Source organism: Marmota monax, unplaced genomic scaffold, assembly GCF_021218885.2.
Source record: "Marmota monax isolate L192 unplaced genomic scaffold, Marmota_monax_Labrador192_F-V1.1 WCK01_AAM20220418_F8-fsc00098, whole genome shotgun sequence".
NCBI lineage: Eukaryota > Metazoa > Chordata > Mammalia > Rodentia > Sciuridae > Marmota > Marmota monax.
The window spans coordinates 3,205,942-3,224,171 of record NW_026694639.1 but is presented as its reverse complement, the minus strand read 5'-3'; the positions used below and the strand labels follow the sequence as shown (position 1 = coordinate 3,224,171).

The following is an 18,230-nucleotide window of genomic DNA, read 5'->3' as shown; positions in this document are numbered from 1 at the left end:
TGGAAGAGTGACATGTGAAAAGTGGTGTGTTGCCGCAGTCCGGCTGCAGTAAAATAACCGGGGGGTGACGAACAACTTGTGTAGATTGATACAGCAGGAGTGGAAGCCCTTTATTGTAGGACAGGAGCGGTATTTATACATTCCACACAGCTTATCTAATTAACATAAACTTGATACAGCAGTCAACCAATAAGGAATCTGCACACTTAATGGCTCGCTGGCGTTACTTCACAAACCACTCCCTCTGGCAAAATGCCAGGCGCCATCCTGACTTGTTTACAGACTCTAACAGTGTGTGCTCTTATCAAGGAAGGTGCCCACCTTCCTTGTTATTCACCCCTGGGGTTCCAGTGGTGAAGCACAGGACAGCTAGGAGGGCTGAATATGGAGGCACAGACTGCCATGCTCTTTGTTTCACAGAATCCAAAGGATTAGAGTCAGTGCCATGATGTTCTAAAAGGCAGGGATTGAAAGCCCATGAGGATTTGAAGCTCCCGTGGGCTTCCTGGCATCCTATTCTGCTGTCTTCTCACATTTTTTCTTCCTTCTCTGCTAACTTTCTTTTCCTTCCACAACCTTTGAATGGGATTCCCAAAGTCTGGTTGGAGGTTTACCTATAAGGTTTATCAAGGAAGAAAAAAGTTCCCTCTCTGTTAACATCTAATCACTGTTCTCCACCTTTGCATTGGGGTCCTATGATTTATTTTGGTCATGAGGCAAAAATCCCTTTAGAATACTATGTAGAATATTCTTTTCCTTTCTGTAGTCAGTGGTATCATTTATATATGTATATATATATAGTGCATGTATATATATATATATAATGATGTACATATATATAAGATGACTTCTGATAAAGTATATAGGATTTTTGTTTAGATCAAATTTCAAAAGTACTTGTAATTTATTTAATTAATACTTAATAAATGCATTGGGCAGAATTGATATCCCAATCTTTATTATTCAAATCATAATCCTTCAATTCAATCAACATTTTTCTTACATTTACCCGAATGTCTTAAGGTATATTCTATGTAAGGACTTCTCAAATTGATAAGCACAATTTTATTTTTATGGTTTAAAAAAATGCAATCATAATTAGCCAAGAATTGTATGATTTGTTCTGGATGTTCCTCATCAAAATTACTTTTTTAAACATTTCAATCTCTTCATTGAGTGGGAAACACAAAGAATAAAAGCGTTGTGAAAGACACCATGGTGATGCCAATAATGAGAATCCAAATAAGAGGAGAAATTAATAACCTAGATTAAAGGGGAATACATATTCTCTAAATTTTTAGGGCTATTAACTGAACAGAGGCCTTGCTCTAAACTTATTTTTAAATAAAAGAAATTTCAATTTGTTGTCATTCAATAGTAATTATAGCTCAGACTTCTATTAAATATTTCAAAAAAGACATCTTTTGTTTGGGCAGCAATCAGATTCAATATTATTGTGGTAGAAAAGATAGCCGTACACAGAAAATTTATTTGGCTGTAAATTTTATTACTTAACAGTGCCCCTTAAAGAGGATTGCTAATTTTGTGTATATTATTTTCATCATCTTAATTCACTTTCTTTATCGTTAAATAGTATTTTGCTCTTTTGAAGACTACTAAAACTACTAATGTCAATAGAATTTTTTAAAGAGAATTTTAGGAACAATATTTCAGTTCTTGATATAAATTCTTCTTTGTTCTGCAGGAGGACACAGATCACAATTACTATATATCTCGGATATATGGCCCATCTGACTCTGCCAGCCGGGATTTGTGGGTGAACATAGACCAAATGGAGAAAGACAAAGTGAAGATTCATGGAATACTCTCCAATACTCATCGGCAAGCTGCAGTAAGTGCTTTGGCATTAGGGTTTCTTTTGTTCCGCTACAAAGTTTGTTGGATTAATTGGCATATGAATTGGTATATGGCCTGGTCTGTGTGATCATTTTCCATGTGTTTTCAGTTCTGTAACTGCAATATACATCAATAACTGCATAAAAATATTAAAGACAATAAGAGGATTGTTTTGAATTGCCACCATTAGTTGAACCAACCTTTAATCGGGGATTCAAAGTTAAGGTTCACCTTCTATTATTTTTAATTTTATAATTCATGAGTCAATGGAACTGTTTTTAAAAATTACTTGACTTTGGGGGCTGGGGTGGTGGCTCAATGGTAGAGCTCTCACCTAGCTTGTGCAAGGCCCTGGCCTCAATCCTCAGCACCACATAAAAATTATTAAATAAAATAAAGGTTAAAAATATGACTTGACTTTGGTTGGCTTCCTTTTTATGTGGGTTTACTGTTGTTGGTTTTGGAAAAGATTTCACCAAAATCATTAGTGATTTAAATAACATATGTAGACCAAATAATAGGTTTAAGTGAAAAAAGTCCAGTATAAAGGGAAAGACTAAAATCTAGGAGGCATCAATATGATCATTGTAAGCCTGGCCTTGTTTCCTTCAATAAATGATTTAGCTGTTGTGAGTAACTTCTTTGGCATCTGTTAAGCAGAGATAAAAGGAAATATTCATACCAGCCAAGATATCTACTGACCTTACACAGTAATAGATATCCTGTGTGCCAGCCTCTTTCAATCTCTGCAATAATCCTATGATTTGAATATCACTAACATTTAGTTACTGCGGATCTGAGAACTAAGTCTTGGAAATGTCAGAGAACCTACTCAAATGTCCAACTGGTAAGTGGTGAAGTTGGGATGTTCATGCAGATGGTCAAGCCCTTGCTCAAAATGTGTGTGTAAAATTGGTCACATTTTGATCATGGAATGCACCTTGGTCATCATTTTTTGTTAGATGCCTAATTTAGCATTTTCAAATTTCCTTTGTTTTACTGGCACATCGTCTTTAGTTTAGTATGGCTTCAAGTGAAAACAAAGAGAATTTAGCCTCCTGGATGCTATTATCATTATTGATATAAAAGTAGAGTTAATGGAGCCAGTGGTTGAATTCATTTAGAAAGGCATTGATTTCATAAATGTTCAATATAAAGAGATTTGGCAATGGACTTCATTGTTTATATACAGATATTCCTCTGCTAAGAGATCAGCTTGAAAGAGTTAAATGGAAATTAATTATAGTTCTCCCTGATGAGTCATAGAACTTTCAATGTAGACCACATTTTTTTTTTTTTTTTTTTTTTTTGCCCAGGCAATCCCAGGCAAGATGATAGATTCAGAAATGAATCACTGTATGATTTAGAGCAGATCTTTAAAAGAAGAATTTAAAAAAATGAGAAAGATAAGATTAAGACAATGCCAACCCAGAATTTGTTGTAATTGGCTGCCTTCCCATTATAAGACAGTGCCTACTAGTATAAAACACACCTCCTGGAGTTTGAATGTTTAGTTGTCCACGTGGGGATTCTATGATGCAGTCCAGTCTGGGTGTCAGTCACTGTGGGTGATACCTAAAGGCAGAGGAAAGTTCATCAGGTAAAATGTGAGCTGATCTCTTTTTACACACTGATAAGGCCATCAGTGTGTTCTCTGCTTTCCCAGAACTGAGGTAGATTGTGTGTCCTGTCTGTTCTTAAAAGATTTATTTTTTTCCTTTCTCTCTGGGATAGGTTTTACTTGGTTGTCTTGTGACCTCAGCTTTCTGGTTGTCTCAGGAAGAGTTATGATGATTTAGAGGATCCATTCTTTCTTTTTGTTCCTGTGGGACTGACGTGGTTGCTTTCAAATCCCGAAGCAGGCCTAAACAGAAATAGAAGGATGTTCTTCTTGTAATGTTTCTGGTATTCCATGCATTAATTTTTAATATAATTGTTAGAAACCTTTCTTTGAGTTACCCTATCATTGTTGTTCCTTGATTTCTTGCTTTTTCGTGTGTATGTTTTTAAAATTTGCTGTAATTAGTTATCAATGACAGTAGAATGCATACAAATGGAATATAAATTCTCATTCTTCTGGTTGTACATGATACAGAATCACACCAGTTGTGTAATTATATGGACATAAGATAATAATGTCTGATTCATTCTACTATCCTTCCTACCCTCAGATTATCTCCCCTCCCTTCACTCCCCTCTGCCAAATCTAGAGTGCCTCTATTCTTCCCTAACTCCCACCCTTGTGGTGAATTAGCATCCACATATCAGAGAAAACATTTGGCCTTTGGTTCTTTGGGATTGGCTTATTTACCCTAACGTAATATTCTCCAGCTCTATTAATTTACCATCAAATGCCATAATTTTATTCTTCTTTAGGGCTGACTAATATTTCATTGTGTGTATGTACAACATTTATTTTATCCATTCATCTGTTGAAGGGCACCTAGGTTGATTCCATAGTTTAGCTATTGTGAATTAAGCTGCCATGAATGTTGATGTGGCTGGGTTTTCATGTGTATTGAAGCTAAATTTTTAGAGTTAGAAATCAGTTCTATACCCACTTTGTTATACCAATAGAAGTACCACAAACACATACATACACATGCACACAAAGCACACTGACAAGCCCACCCAAGCACAAAAACCTACCCAGACACACACGGGCACACACTTTGATTTATAGCAGTTGGATTGATATAATTACTTAGTTTCCTTTCTTTCTTTCTTTTTTTTTTCAGAAAATCTTGGAAACCTACATTTAAATAAATTATGTATCTTAAAACTTTAATAAATTTACTTACTAGAATTTTAAAATTTTTTCCTAAACACATTCTCTCTTCAGTAAATATAATTTGTCTGAGCTTCCAGAGTTGTACACAGAAATTCATGTTTCAATACTTCCAGGGTTGGACACCCCACTGTTCTAGCCCTCCCTGGCTCTCTGATCCTTTTCCATTGTTCCTTCCTCCAAATGAATCAGGTTCTTAGAGATGATGACAGAATTGTAATATTAGAGTAGTCACATGACCAGAGGGCTTAGTAAGGCCCTCACACATGCTCTCCCTTAGACACATCACACACACACACACACACACACACACACACACGGCATGTGCACAAAACCATAACTACTCTTCCCTTTGATGTTACTGAATGCCTTAAGCACAGGGGAAAAAAATGTTAAATGGGCAACATGGGTCCACTTTACTGATTAGGTTTGCTCATTTCTTAATAGACATAATTCTTGATGCAAAGCTCTCTCCTAATTTGGCTGGAAACAGGATTTAAATTTAAGCCCTCAGGAAAAGAAGGGGGGGTTTCTCAAATCTTATCACCAATTGATGTAATTTATATGCTCAAGGGCATGCATTCTGTCAACAGATTAGACTGCAAGAAAGGAAAGCAAGATTTGGTTAGAGAAAGACCCAGGGGTAGCTAGCCAATCCAGCTCTGTGTGAGCAAGAGGTGGCAGGAGAAAGCAGGAAAATTGACCTCCCCCAAGAGGTGACTCTCCAGCTCCCCACTGCCTCCCTAGGAATGGGTGAGAAGAGGGTGTAGGAGAATGTCTCCTTGGGAGCAGGATATTTTAGAGAAAAACTCCCCCTCTATCTTTGTTTTCTATTAACTGTGGTCCAAACAGTGTTTTGGAACCTTAGATTAATATTGCAGAAAGAGAAAGGTGGAAATAAAGTCAGAGTCTCCCCATCCTCATTACTATCTTTCCAGAGCAGAGCAAATCATAGAAATCATTGTATTCACATGTCTGCCATGCCCTTTTTATAAAGTGAATTATAATCCTTAGTACTTAGGTTACACACATACATCCCAGAATTTGATTTTATGTTTCTTCAAATCTGTCCATTGTTCTTTTTGTTTAAATAGCATTTCTTAAATCACTATTGCAGAAAAGGCAGATGTTAAAATCTAGTTTGGCAATTGACAAATTGAAGCAAAGATCATGACTACATAAAGAAAGGGAAGTGAAAAATTTCTAAGAGTCCTTCCCATATGGCAAGCAATAAGGCAGGCATTTTATATGAAAATTCTTATAATTATTTGAGTACTTTGTTCTTCAATCAAAGACAAGACAGTTATCAGGTTGCAGATCTAGAAGTTTCTGAGTATAAACCTGAAAAATAGCCTGGGCTTGTTTCTTTTCCTCTCTCTGGATCTTTTCTAGTCCATAGTTTTGTGATTTTTCCTCTGTACTTCTATATCCATATTATTTAACTTATCGATGATCACAAAGTTGGACATATTAGAATTATTATGTCTTCTGAAACTGCAGGTGACATTCTGATTCACAGCTCCCAGAGAACTATCCCTGTCCTGATAGAAGGAGTCTGGGGTTAGAAGTGATAAGACTTTGGCTCCAACACTTATTATCTTGGATTCTGGCCTCTCTGCAACTCAATTTTGTAACTTGTTAGTAAGGGGTAAAAATGCCTGTCTTGACTCCCCCTACCCCAGTGCTATTCCGAGAATAAAAATGAAATACGTTATGAAAGCACACTGAAAAAACCTGGGAAGAATATGATATTGTAGAGCAATGTGATTTGAAAATCCTAATTCTTTACAATAAAAGTGATCAACCATGTCAAAGAAAAGCCAGAGCCTGACAGCAGTTAAAGCAGTCCAGACTAATTTTGTTCAGTGCTAATTTTATTCACAGGGGGAAGAGGTATAGCTATAGAACTGTGCTCAATTCTGAACATAGCATGGGCAAGTAGGGATTTATAGCCAAGGAGCAGAGAGTGGACAGAAAATTACCAAAAAGGAACATCCAGGAGTAAAGGGAACACCAGCTAAACTGACCTGTGGAATTCTTGCTGAAGCCAGGCTAGGGTGATCAAATGTCACCTGAGATATAGTGGAGGACAAGGAACCTGATAAATTATTGAGGGTGAGGATGGGAGCGGTTCTTGCAAACTGACACAGCTGAGTTTTTGTTAGTGGTATTTTTTTGCTAAAACTGGATTTTATGTGAAAATACACAGATGGGGCTAGCAGAACTTTCAGAAACCTGACTAGAGTTTGGCCAACCAAAGAATGCTTGTCAGAAGATAATCAGATATGAAGGAGGGGAATTCTTGCTAAAATGACTTAGGGCTTTTGCTAAAATCGAGTGATGCCAAAATTGACACCAAAGAAGTCTGAAGGTTGAGGCCTGGTGGAGAAGGCAGCTAGAGGAATCTGACATAGTCAAGGGAGTCATTCAGAGAGATAGATAGAAATGGATGAATGGATGGGATATAAGTGTACAGTCATTCGTCAGATAGATGGATGGGCATAGTTGTTATAGATGATATAGATTAATATCTATATGCACTATTTGTGGCCAAGCAATTGCTGGTGTGTTCTTTTCCAGACATAAACATCCTCTGGCTTATTTTTTTTTCTATTATTATTCTTTCTCCATGTCAGTGGGTAGATTGATTCTTTAAATAAAGAACACCTGCAAAATGGAATCTTTGAAGCACTCCTCTTTGCCAATCTCACTCTCTTTATCATAATGCAGGGAAAGTGTTTGATGAAACTGGTATCAATTTTGACGTGGTGATTGTTTCAAATTTTTAATTGGATGTGGTGGTTGTTTCAATTTTTTAAATTGTCCTTGATGGAGTTCTCTGACTCTTGAATGTACACATAAATCTTCATTACAAAAGTTAAGTTTTCTGGAGTTGTTTTCTTTCACACCTTCAGGAAAATATTGCTTCAATTAGCATTCCCACTGGTCTTACATTTGCATAATGCTTATGTTCAGGGAGCTAAACTTGACTGCATCTGGTGACTTTAGTTGATTATTTTCTCATATTGCAGCATTTCAATTTTTTTTTCTGTGCCTCAAAAAAATCTGTTGATATGGCTTATTTTTCTAAACAATTAACTTGAAAGAAAATTTGATTTGTTATCTCTATTAAGCTATTGTCTAGACCACACATTTTTCTCTGAGTTCTGCTTACAGCATCTAACATTGGTTGCTTTTATTTATTTTTATTTTTAATTGGTTGAATAATCTTGCTGTTGCTTCATTTCAAGTAAGACACCCACCTTTCATCAACCTGGCCTCATTTCCATTTGTTTGCAGGATTTTTCTCTAGTTGAATAACAGACTGGGATCACTTGTATATGCATGTGTCTCTATAGCTTAATCTTGGTTTAATTAGATTATTAAAGAAAGAAATTATGTTCCTCAGTTTTCCATCACTGTAACAAGATACCTAAGACAAAATCCTTATAAAGAGGAATGGTTTGTTTTGCCTCATGATTTCAAAGCACTGAACATTATTGGTGGACTCAGTTGGTTTGGGGGTTGTGGTGAAGCAGGACATCATGGTAGGAGCTGCAGGGGAGGAAGCTGTTCATCTGCTGAGAGCTAGGGGAAAAAAAAAAAAAAAAAGAAAAAGGAAGGACCTGGAGTCCCATTGTAAAGGAGTCAGGTGAGCACTGGGGAGTGCTTGTCTCAGGCTCCCAAAGAATGAAGTATGCAGATGAGGGAGGGTAAGAATTCAGTAGCAGATTTATTAGAAGCAGGCAAGGAGAGTTCTCATAGCGTGGGAGAGGTTCCAAGGAGGGTATCATGGGTGGCTCTCTGGGGGTTTTTATACTATTTTGATGGGGAACTAATCTTTCATTGAAGAATCCCCCTAGATTGTTCTCTTTCTCTGACTCAATTGAAAGAATACAATTTAAATTTCTTGTTGTTAACTTGAGTTTTTTCTTTATTTGTTTCTTAAAACAAAATAATTGCTTGGGTTCAAAACAATGAGTTGAAGTTCTAATGTTACAGTAGTCAAAGAAACCTGGGGTAACAACAGAATGTATGGGCATCCAAGTTTGAGTGGAGCCTTTCATTCAGACAGCCCAAAATAACAAGCTTTAGCTAAAGGTTGTAATCCGGGGTAGTGGTCTTGTCCCACCCATTATCCCCTTTGAGATCATGCCTCCAATGACTTTATTCCTCCCTACCAGTAAGGCCCAACCTCTTAACAATTTCCATAACCTCTCATAAGGCCCATCTGGCCCTTTGTCACTTTTTCACTTGAGGAGACATTCCACATCCAATCTATAGCAGAAATGTACTTGTTATGATATAATGCAATATTTTTTCAATACTATTTATATTTTTATTCTGATCAAGTTATAAATACTCAGACAATTCTCATAGTTATAAAATGTCAATGGATTTTTTTCCTAATATTTAATAAGCTCAGTCTATTCTTCAACCTCCTAGGAAACAGCTGTGCATTTCAAAAATGATAACCAGTTAAATTGTTTAAAAGTAACAAGGGATCAAAAGCAAGATACCATAAGATCCAAATTTAAGTTAATTATAACTTGTAAGACCTGGAGAAAGGCAGCAAATTTTCTCTTTTTTTCTTTACTAAATTATTACAGTATTTATATCTGTCCTGCCTACAACATAACAATAGATTTAAATGAGATGTTATGGCACTACTTTGTAATTAAATATTTACAAATCTTATCACTGATTCATTTTACTATTATTGCTAGACTTAGGTCATTTACCAATATTGAGATGCATTTGCTGTGTCCAGACTATTATTTGATCACCTATTATGGAAAAGGCTCTGTCTTTTTTTCTCTTCCACAAAACTAACATGATTATACTAAGTGGATTTTATTTCTCTGTGTGCCAGAGAAATGGGCTTTATACCTTAAGATGAAGGTTAGAATCTCCAACTCAGAAAATCAATGCCATAGATGGACTGTTTTGGAAAGAAGTAGCCATTTAGTATAAATACCCACTTAACATTAATACATAAGTAGATATATGTTACTATTCATGTAAGTTACCCTTGTAACTTTTCCTGAAGTCAGGAATCAAATTTTAGACCTGGGGGGGAATCTTTAGGGAGCCTTGAAGATTGATGCCTATGAAATCCACAGTGATTAATTTGTATGCATCTAGCAAATATCAACTTCCCAAAATAAGAATTTACTTTATTAAGAAAGAAAAAAAATCATACTTATTTCATCATACTTCATGGCAGTTTAATCTCATTTCTCCATTTGAGGAGGATGGACACCTTTTTTTATATAAAAATGGAGAGTCGTACAAAGTGATCTAATATATTCTCTGTTATCCATGAGCGCTCTGGAGAAAATGTCAATAGATAAATGTCACTCACCTTTTCTCAGTCGAAGGGTGGCTAGTTGAATTCTTGATACACAGAGACCTAGAACCAGACTGCTTGGATTTGAGTCCCTACTTTGCCAACTACTAGCTGTGTGACCTTGAGCGTGTCATTTACTCTTTCCTCATCACTTTCCTCATCTGTTAAATGGAAAATATAACAGCATTTGCCTCCTAAGGTGATCATTAGGGGTCAATGATGTAACATTTGTACAACACTTGAAACAGCACATGGTACCATGTTAAAGATGTTCATAATAATTATTATCATGCAAATATTTAATTTTAAAACAGTCATTTGCCACTGACTGGAAATTAGAGAGTGTGTTCCCTGAAGGAAGGATTACTATCAACTGAGGACAGGAAGGATTTTTTTCAAGCTGTAAATGATAAACTCACAGGAATATTTTGCTGCCCTGCCCTGTTCAAGGATCACTGGCCAAGGAAGTAACAAAACTGCCACATCCCCCATGTGTACTCAGGCTGAAAAAAAGGTTTTGCAAGTCATTGCTTTAAAGGTGCTTGGCTAGCAGGTACCTCTACACTTCAGTTCCTTTGATGGAAAATTCCGGGCCATGTAAGTGCCACCAAGTAAATAAAGTGAGATGATGTTATCCAGAAACTAATCTATTCAGCTTTTTAACCCATGTCACACTTGCCAGAGTTTTCTTACAGCAATGGGTTTAGAGCTTCAAAGTCCATTTATATTACACAGAGCCTTAGCATCCAGAGGGTCAGAGGGAGAGTAAGCAGCCCTGAGGGTTTGTTAGAAATGTAGGATTTCAACCCCCTCAATCTGAATCTGAATTAGAACCAGAGCCCTAAGTGATTCATTTGCACATTCAGATTTGAGAAGCCTGGGGAAGTCCACTTCCTGGCTACTAGAGCAGTGGGAAAAATCCAGAAGTAACTTTACAAAATTCTGATGCACTTTCTCTTGAACAGTGATTCTCTGAACTTTGCCTGATAGCAAATATTCTAATTTGAATGATTTGCAAGTATAGGAAAGAACTCTCACCAAGTCTCACCTTGCTGAGAACCATGCAATGTGAGATATGGTAAGGGTTCACTTCATCTCAAGTCCAGAGGAGCCAGCATCAGGTAACATTAAAATGTTTACATTTTGTTGTCCAGTGTATGAATATTCCTTTGAAGAGGGTCATTCCGTAGGTGGGGCTGATTAAATGTTCAGTTCTGCTCTGAAAAAAAGTGCTGAGCAGGTTAGAATCTCCAACTCAGAAAATCAATGCCATTGATGGATTGTGTTTTGGAAAGAAGTAGCCAGTTCCCTGTCTGTATATTTGCATATTGATTAGCTCTTTTCCATGAACATTTTGATCTTTTAAGTAGGTTTCCAGTGTTTTCAGTCACTGGATTAACGACCCATGTCTTGTTGACTCTTCCCAGAGTGTGAGAATTGGTTAGAATTCCATTTTTTTTTTCTTTTCAAAACCTACATGGTAAAAGCATTACTAATTATCCTGCCCACTGCACTATTTTATTATCGACTCCCGCGAGGCTCATTTATGACCTGGAAGCAGGTTCTTACTTCACACAAAATAATAGCAAAAGAAGTTTGCATTGCTCTAGTCTGCACTTACCTGCCTCCCCATGTTTTATCCTTTCTAATATTTGCTTGTTGTAGAAACCTGCCAATTTACATTTTTTTCCATCCATGGGTCTATTCAGTCATGCATCACTGAACAAAGGGAATTATTCTGTGAAATGTGTCCTCAGATAATTTTGTCATTGTGCCAACATTGTAGTGTATTTACAAGAAAGTTAAATGGCTTAATCTTAGGGGACCACTGTTGTGTTGATGGTCTGTGGTTGATGAAATATAAGGCTGCACATGATTGCACTTATATTTATACCATTCCACTACCTTGAAATTTATATTACTTTTAAGTGAAATTATTTCAGTTATTTTTCTTGATAGAAAAACACAATTACCAATGAGAATTTTTGAAAAGAAAATAAATAGCTTTTGAAGTTTAGAAAATAAACCCCTGGCTCTGTCCTTGAAAGAAATGGAAGCCTCTGAGACCCCAATATCTGAAAAAATAGAGTAATGGAGGATGGGCAATCATTGGTGATTAAAGGGAGCACACTTTACCACCAGGCTCAGGTGGCTCCGCCTGTGCTGTGCTCTGTCCTTTCCTGGGACTCTGTTTTTGTTGTTGTTTTTATTTTGTTTTGGTTTTGCTTTCTGGGTGGTGGATATTGGGGATTGCACCCAGGGGTGCTTAACCACTGAGCCACATCCCCAGCCATTTCAATATTTTTCTTTAGAGACAGGGTCTCTCTAAGTTGCTTAGGACCTCACTACATTGTTGAGACTGGCTTTGAATTCACCATCCTCCCACCTCAGCCTCCAGAGCTGCTGAGATTATAAGAGTGGGCCATCATGCCCAGCTGACCCTATATTTTTGATTTGAGAAAATGGCTCTTTGCTTTTCTCAGATTTCCTGTTTTTGTGGTGTTGGCCTTGTGCATTTGTGTGCTTTCTAATTGTTTCATGATTACTTTGTTTTAAGAAAAATTAGGACAAAGCAGGGTAAGAAACAGTTGATGAGGCAATTGGGTAGATTTCCTGTCCCCAGGACTTTCATGCTCTTGCTTTCCTTCTTCTCTTCAGCAAACTTGTGTGACTGTCTGCGGTGCCATCAGCTGACCCATAGGGAGGCACAAAGGGCCAACAATCAAATTGTTATGTTTACCAGGACCACAAACATGAAGGCCTGAAAATATTAATGGTTCTAGTAGAAAACACAGTTATTAAAGGCCTGATTGGGAGGGAGGGGAGATGAATCACCTAGTTTAATAGAAGGGAGATACAAATATGTAGTTGTCAAGACTCGGTCTTGGAGTCAAATATATTTGGACTGAAATCTTGGTTTTGTTACCTACTATATAGCTCTTTTTTTGTTTGTTTGTTTATTTTGTTTTTGGTAAAGCTTTGCTTTGAAATGATTTCAAGATTATAAAAAGCTTGCAGAAGATTCCAAGAGATTCCCTTAGCTCCATAAATGTTAATACTCTATATATCCACAGTATAATGATTAATTCCAAGACATTAACACTGGTACCACACTCTTAACTATTCTGCAGGCTTTATTCTAATTTTGCTTGTTATTCCCAAATTATCCTTTAAAAAAAAATCAGGCTCCAATTTAGGAACTACTTTGCATTTATTCATCATATCTCTTCTCCTCTAATCTATGACAGTCCTTCAGTCTCTCTTTGTCTTTCATGAACTTAAAGCTTTTGAAGAGTATTGGCCAATTATTGTGTATAATGTCCCAGATTTGGGGTCTCTGTTGTTTCTTCATGATTAAATGCTTTTAGGAAGAAGGAAATGGGAATGGTCTTTTGTTCTTCTTTAATGCATTGTATCAGGAGGTATATTGGTAAGATTTGAATGTCTTTCCCAGCATCCATGTGATGGAAACTCACTCCCTAATGCTGCAGTATTTGGAGATGGGGCCCAATAAGGCAGGAGTGGGTTAGTCATCATGTGTTTGCTCTAAATGTGGATCTGGTGTGTTCTCTCTCTCTCTCTCTCTCTCTCTCTCTCTCTCTCTCTCTCTCTCTCTCTCTCTCCCTCCCTCCCCCCCCCACACACACACACACTCCATTGCCCTTCTGATGTTCATCATGGGATGATGCAGCAGGAATACCCTCACCAGATGCCAGCCCATTGATCTGGTATTTGCTAACCTCCAGAACTATGAGAAAAAAGATTTTCTGTTCTTTATATATTATGCAATCTCAGGTTTTCTGTTATAGCAGTAGAAAATAGATGAAGATATAAATGATGCCAGAATGTCTAATTAGTGATAGTGCTAACTTGCATCATGTGTTAAGGTGATTCCTGCCAGAGTTTGTTTCTTCACTGAAAATGCGGATCCCATTCTCCTAACACCAATAAGTACAGTAGTTATGATTATTTCAACGTAACAAAGATGCAGGAATCATGACATTGCTCAGTAATATATTGTCTAGTTACCAATGTGGTTAGAGATTTCCCTGCATTGGTTTGATCCTTTTTATTAAATGTTGTGATGATGTATATTTGTATCACAAAGAACACACATCAGATCACTTCTAGCTATGTATTAGGAATCAAATAAGGGCTATTTTTTTTTTTTTAGAAAATTAGATTTAAATAATTATTGCAGTGGTAGGCAGCTTCACATACATAACTAATGTTAACCATTATTTACACAGGGTTTATAAAGGTCCAGGTACAATTCAGTTATCTGATCCCTTTAACAAGCTTTTAAAGAAGTCTACTTACACATCACAGGTGAGTGAACTGTCATTTAAGACAGCTAAATCATTTATGAAATCATATAAGCTACTAAATCAGAATGTTGGAACATAATTTCAGTTCTCTCCAATTCCAAAATCATGCTAGATCACTCAAAAATTAGAAAATAGTGATTGAAATTTTAAAAATAAAGTTCCACTTAGTTGATTTAAAAGAAGATTGGAACATCTGTGTCATGGTTAGCAAAGGAATAAGACTGTAATAATCTTAGCATTTGTAGGTGAATGAATTTTATGCAGACCTTATTCAGTTTCAAGAAATTTAACTGTGAAGTGCATTTCGGAGGAAGATATCACACCAAATTAAATTAGGTTTATTATGGTTTTATGTAATGTTTGTGAAATCATTTATATTTATTGGAGATATGAACCTTCATAAAAATAAGTGAGTACTTTTATATCCATGCAATATCCAGTATTTAATATCCATGTAAATAAAGCAAATGTGTTTTCCTTAAATTTTGCAATTCATCTCAAATTTTACCCTGGGAATAAAGAAATGAGCTAAAAATAGTATTTTATTTGATCTCCTTTTTGAAATTATTTTTTGAAAAAGTAGCATAAATCTCCCTTTACCAAAAATATTAATAATGTCACACCTATTTGACTCTTTCAAGAGTCAAGCATGTGTCCCTAAAACAAAATATTATTTAAATGAATATAAATAGACTATTGACATAAGTCTGCAAAAATTAATGATTAATGCATTTATTCATTTTTGAGTGTATTCATAACCCCTGTATTCTATAGATCTTATGCTACCATGAACCCATGAAATCAGCAATTATGAAAACCTTTGTTATCTTAGATTTTCTGACCAGTAGTTGTTTTTAGCAGTATCATGCCTTATAAAGATGAAATAAAGAGACTTGGACCAACCAGTATATACAGCTTTATTATTCTACATAATATTATTATACTGAGCTTTTATTTTATCTTAAAACAAAAAATAGAAATGAATTTGAGGATAATAAATATGGCCACTCTAGATTCTTAACTCTTACTAAGAGGTTTGTATCTTCAAGGTTTTGCAAGCTTTGGTTAATTAATTTGTCTTTATAAGACTACTGAGAATTAAGCAAAGAAGTTAAATGACAAGAGGGTATGTTTGGGATTATAATTTTTATTGTATTAAAAAGATTAGTGGGGATTATAATAATTAATCTAAAACTGAATAGCAATGGGCATCAAAAATATGTAAAAAGGTAAGAGGATGTGGGCATTCTTAGAAATCTAGTCATATGGTCCCCAACACAACAGCCTGTGGCCAACAGAAAGTTCAACGGGACATTTTCATGGAAGCACCATCTGGTTTTAAAGGCCACAATCACATATGGCTATAGCTGCCATGAATTTACACCAAACCACCTGGACGCTGTATATTCTACCAGATTGTCAAACCATATCCCTCAATTTAGCCTGCACCATGTGAAAAACTAGTACTTCTTTTGCTTGTCTCAAAATTACCATCTCCATTTTTCCAATAGTTAACCCCTTTCTCTGAAGCATAAGAAACTAGGTAACAATTTTAGTCACTTTTATTGTGTCTCTCATGATGTTCAAGATATCACTTCAGAGCTTTAAAAAACACTTTTTTTTTTTTTAACCATTGCTGGGGATAGAACCAGGGCCTTGCACATACTGCACTTTTGAGCTTTTATTCTATAATTTACTCAGACTATAAATCAGTTTATTGAGCCTTCACATGACCACTTTCCTGAACTTTTTATTCCCTTAACATTAAACATTTCCTAAGGGATTCAAGGTAGTATGATATGTACAGTAATTTATACCATAGTTTCTCTGTGATGTCTCTTTTTATTTGCTATGGCTTTTGGTGACAATGCCCAAGACTCTGTTAACCTCTTTAATTGTAGAAGAGTTTTTTGTTTCCTAGACAGTTTGGGGTCATTTTAAATTAATTTTTAGTATATAATCAGAGGATACATAACAAAAAAGTAATGCGGCAAATTTTCTCAAAACTAACCAAATAGCTCTTTTTCTGTAGTTACTTTCTCAGCTGGTGGCACTGTGGTTCATATTCAACAAGTTAGAAGTCAGAAGTCTGCTTCATTCTAGATTTCCCCCACTCAATCCAAACCTTTATGTCCAATAATCAAGAAGTTCTTTCAGTTTTACTTGATATATGTTCATGTACCCCTTTCACTCCACTTGTGACAGGTTCTTTTAAAGAATCCATTCTATTGCCTTGTGCTCTGGGTCATTGTCTTCTGACATTCTTACTCTCCCCTGCATGGTTGTATTGTTTACCCTTGAATGATGTTCTTTTCCATCACTGAGGGGCCCCAGTGGGACTTACTCCAGTTCTCCACAAAGTGTCTGGTGTTTACAAGGTGATGAATAAATGGTTGTTCAATGGCTGTCTGGATGAATGAACAAGCAAATAAAACACCCCTTTACATTCCCCTTACATATGTTTTCCATGCCACACTGAGACAAAGTAATGATTGATTATTCAGAGTTAATTATGTTGAATATGTAAACATTTAGTTGCCAAGTGCTTCCTGAAGTTCTAGTGCTTAACTGTGTCATGTGTAGGTATGTGTATATTTTTAGGTGAGATAACAACTTTCCAAATTTTGCCTTTACATGTGACCCATCACTTTGTTTTATTATCTCAGTTATTAAGAAAAAACATTGCTTTTGTCATCCACCATACCTAGGTGCACATTCTAGTTTCCCACTGGGGCCATTCTTTTGTGTGTGTGTGTGTGTGTGTGTGTGTGTGTGTTGGGGATTGAACCCAGGGCCTTCTGCATGTAAGGCAAGCACTCTACCAACTGAACTATATGGGACCATTCTTAACCAGTCATTCTGAGTGATTTTCCCTTTGAAGTGGTTGTAATACGATCTTTATGCAGTGCTTTAGGTGTGTACATGCATGTTGAGAATGTTAGGTGAGAGATATCCGGAACATGTGTTTTGAGCTAAAAAGTCAAGGTAGAACCCTGCGATCTCACATTTGCTGCTCCTGTTGATACTTTTCCCCATCCTGAAACTGTGGGAGGCTGTTTGGAACATACTAGTGATTTCCAATCTCAAGTTGTTTTCTCTGCTCTTTCTTAATGCCTCCACAGGGCCTGATTCTCAAGGGGCTATAATGGTAACAAATCCTGTTATTTATTTGACTTTTTTCTTTGTCTCATGTTTCCCACATCCTATCTGTGTCGATTTGGGAGGTAACCCAAACTAAACCAAGGCTTGAAGGCATGGAAGCCATGACTGGCCAAGGTTGAGCGACTATTCCAGTAAGAAGAGATGTCATGAGGAACGACAGGAGCTCAAGGTTAAGAATGGCAGATGCAAGAAACTAAGAGATGCCCTTTACACCTGGCTGGAGCAGGCAGCATAAAAGAGAAAGCTTCAAAGTGGCAGGGGTCAGTTAGCGGTGGGTCTTAGAACTGATTTTCACTATGTTGATATCATTACCAGTGACAATGACACTCTAGACTGAATGATATGAAGAGGAGGAGTGATACACTAGACAGTGTGCTTCAGGGGAACTGGAACCAAGACACCTATGAAGAAAAAACTACCCAATAGGACCTACACAGGGGGACAAGTGTCATAGTGACTGAAGAGAAATGCATGGATTTCACAGCTTCGTAGAAGATAGCGTCTTCCTAAATTGCTGTTGCTATTCTGTATCAGAGTGCAGCACGTCATGGCAGTAACTAAGATCAACTGCTCATTTTAACAGGGAAGCATTTCAGTTATTCCTGTTGTATACAAGGGTGGTGTATTTGTAAATTTTCTATGAGAATCTATTTGTTTCTCAAGAAAAGGTCTTTAATTTATGTTAGTATTTATGTATCTTTATCTAATTTGAAACAAATTTAAATAGTTGCAATGGCTAAGAAAA

General features: G+C 36.4%; 1 protein-coding gene across 1 annotated transcript in view; it reads left to right on the top strand.

Moving 5' to 3' along the window:
• Positions 1 to 18,230, top strand: part of Plxdc2 (plexin domain containing 2) — a 420,433-nt gene that overhangs the window by 212,568 nt on the left and 189,635 nt on the right. The window contains exon 3 of the mRNA XM_046423047.2: positions 1,706 to 1,852. Within this exon, the coding sequence (XP_046279003.1) occupies positions 1,706 to 1,852 (147 nt within the window). The remainder of the gene's footprint in view (positions 1 to 1,705; positions 1,853 to 18,230) is intronic.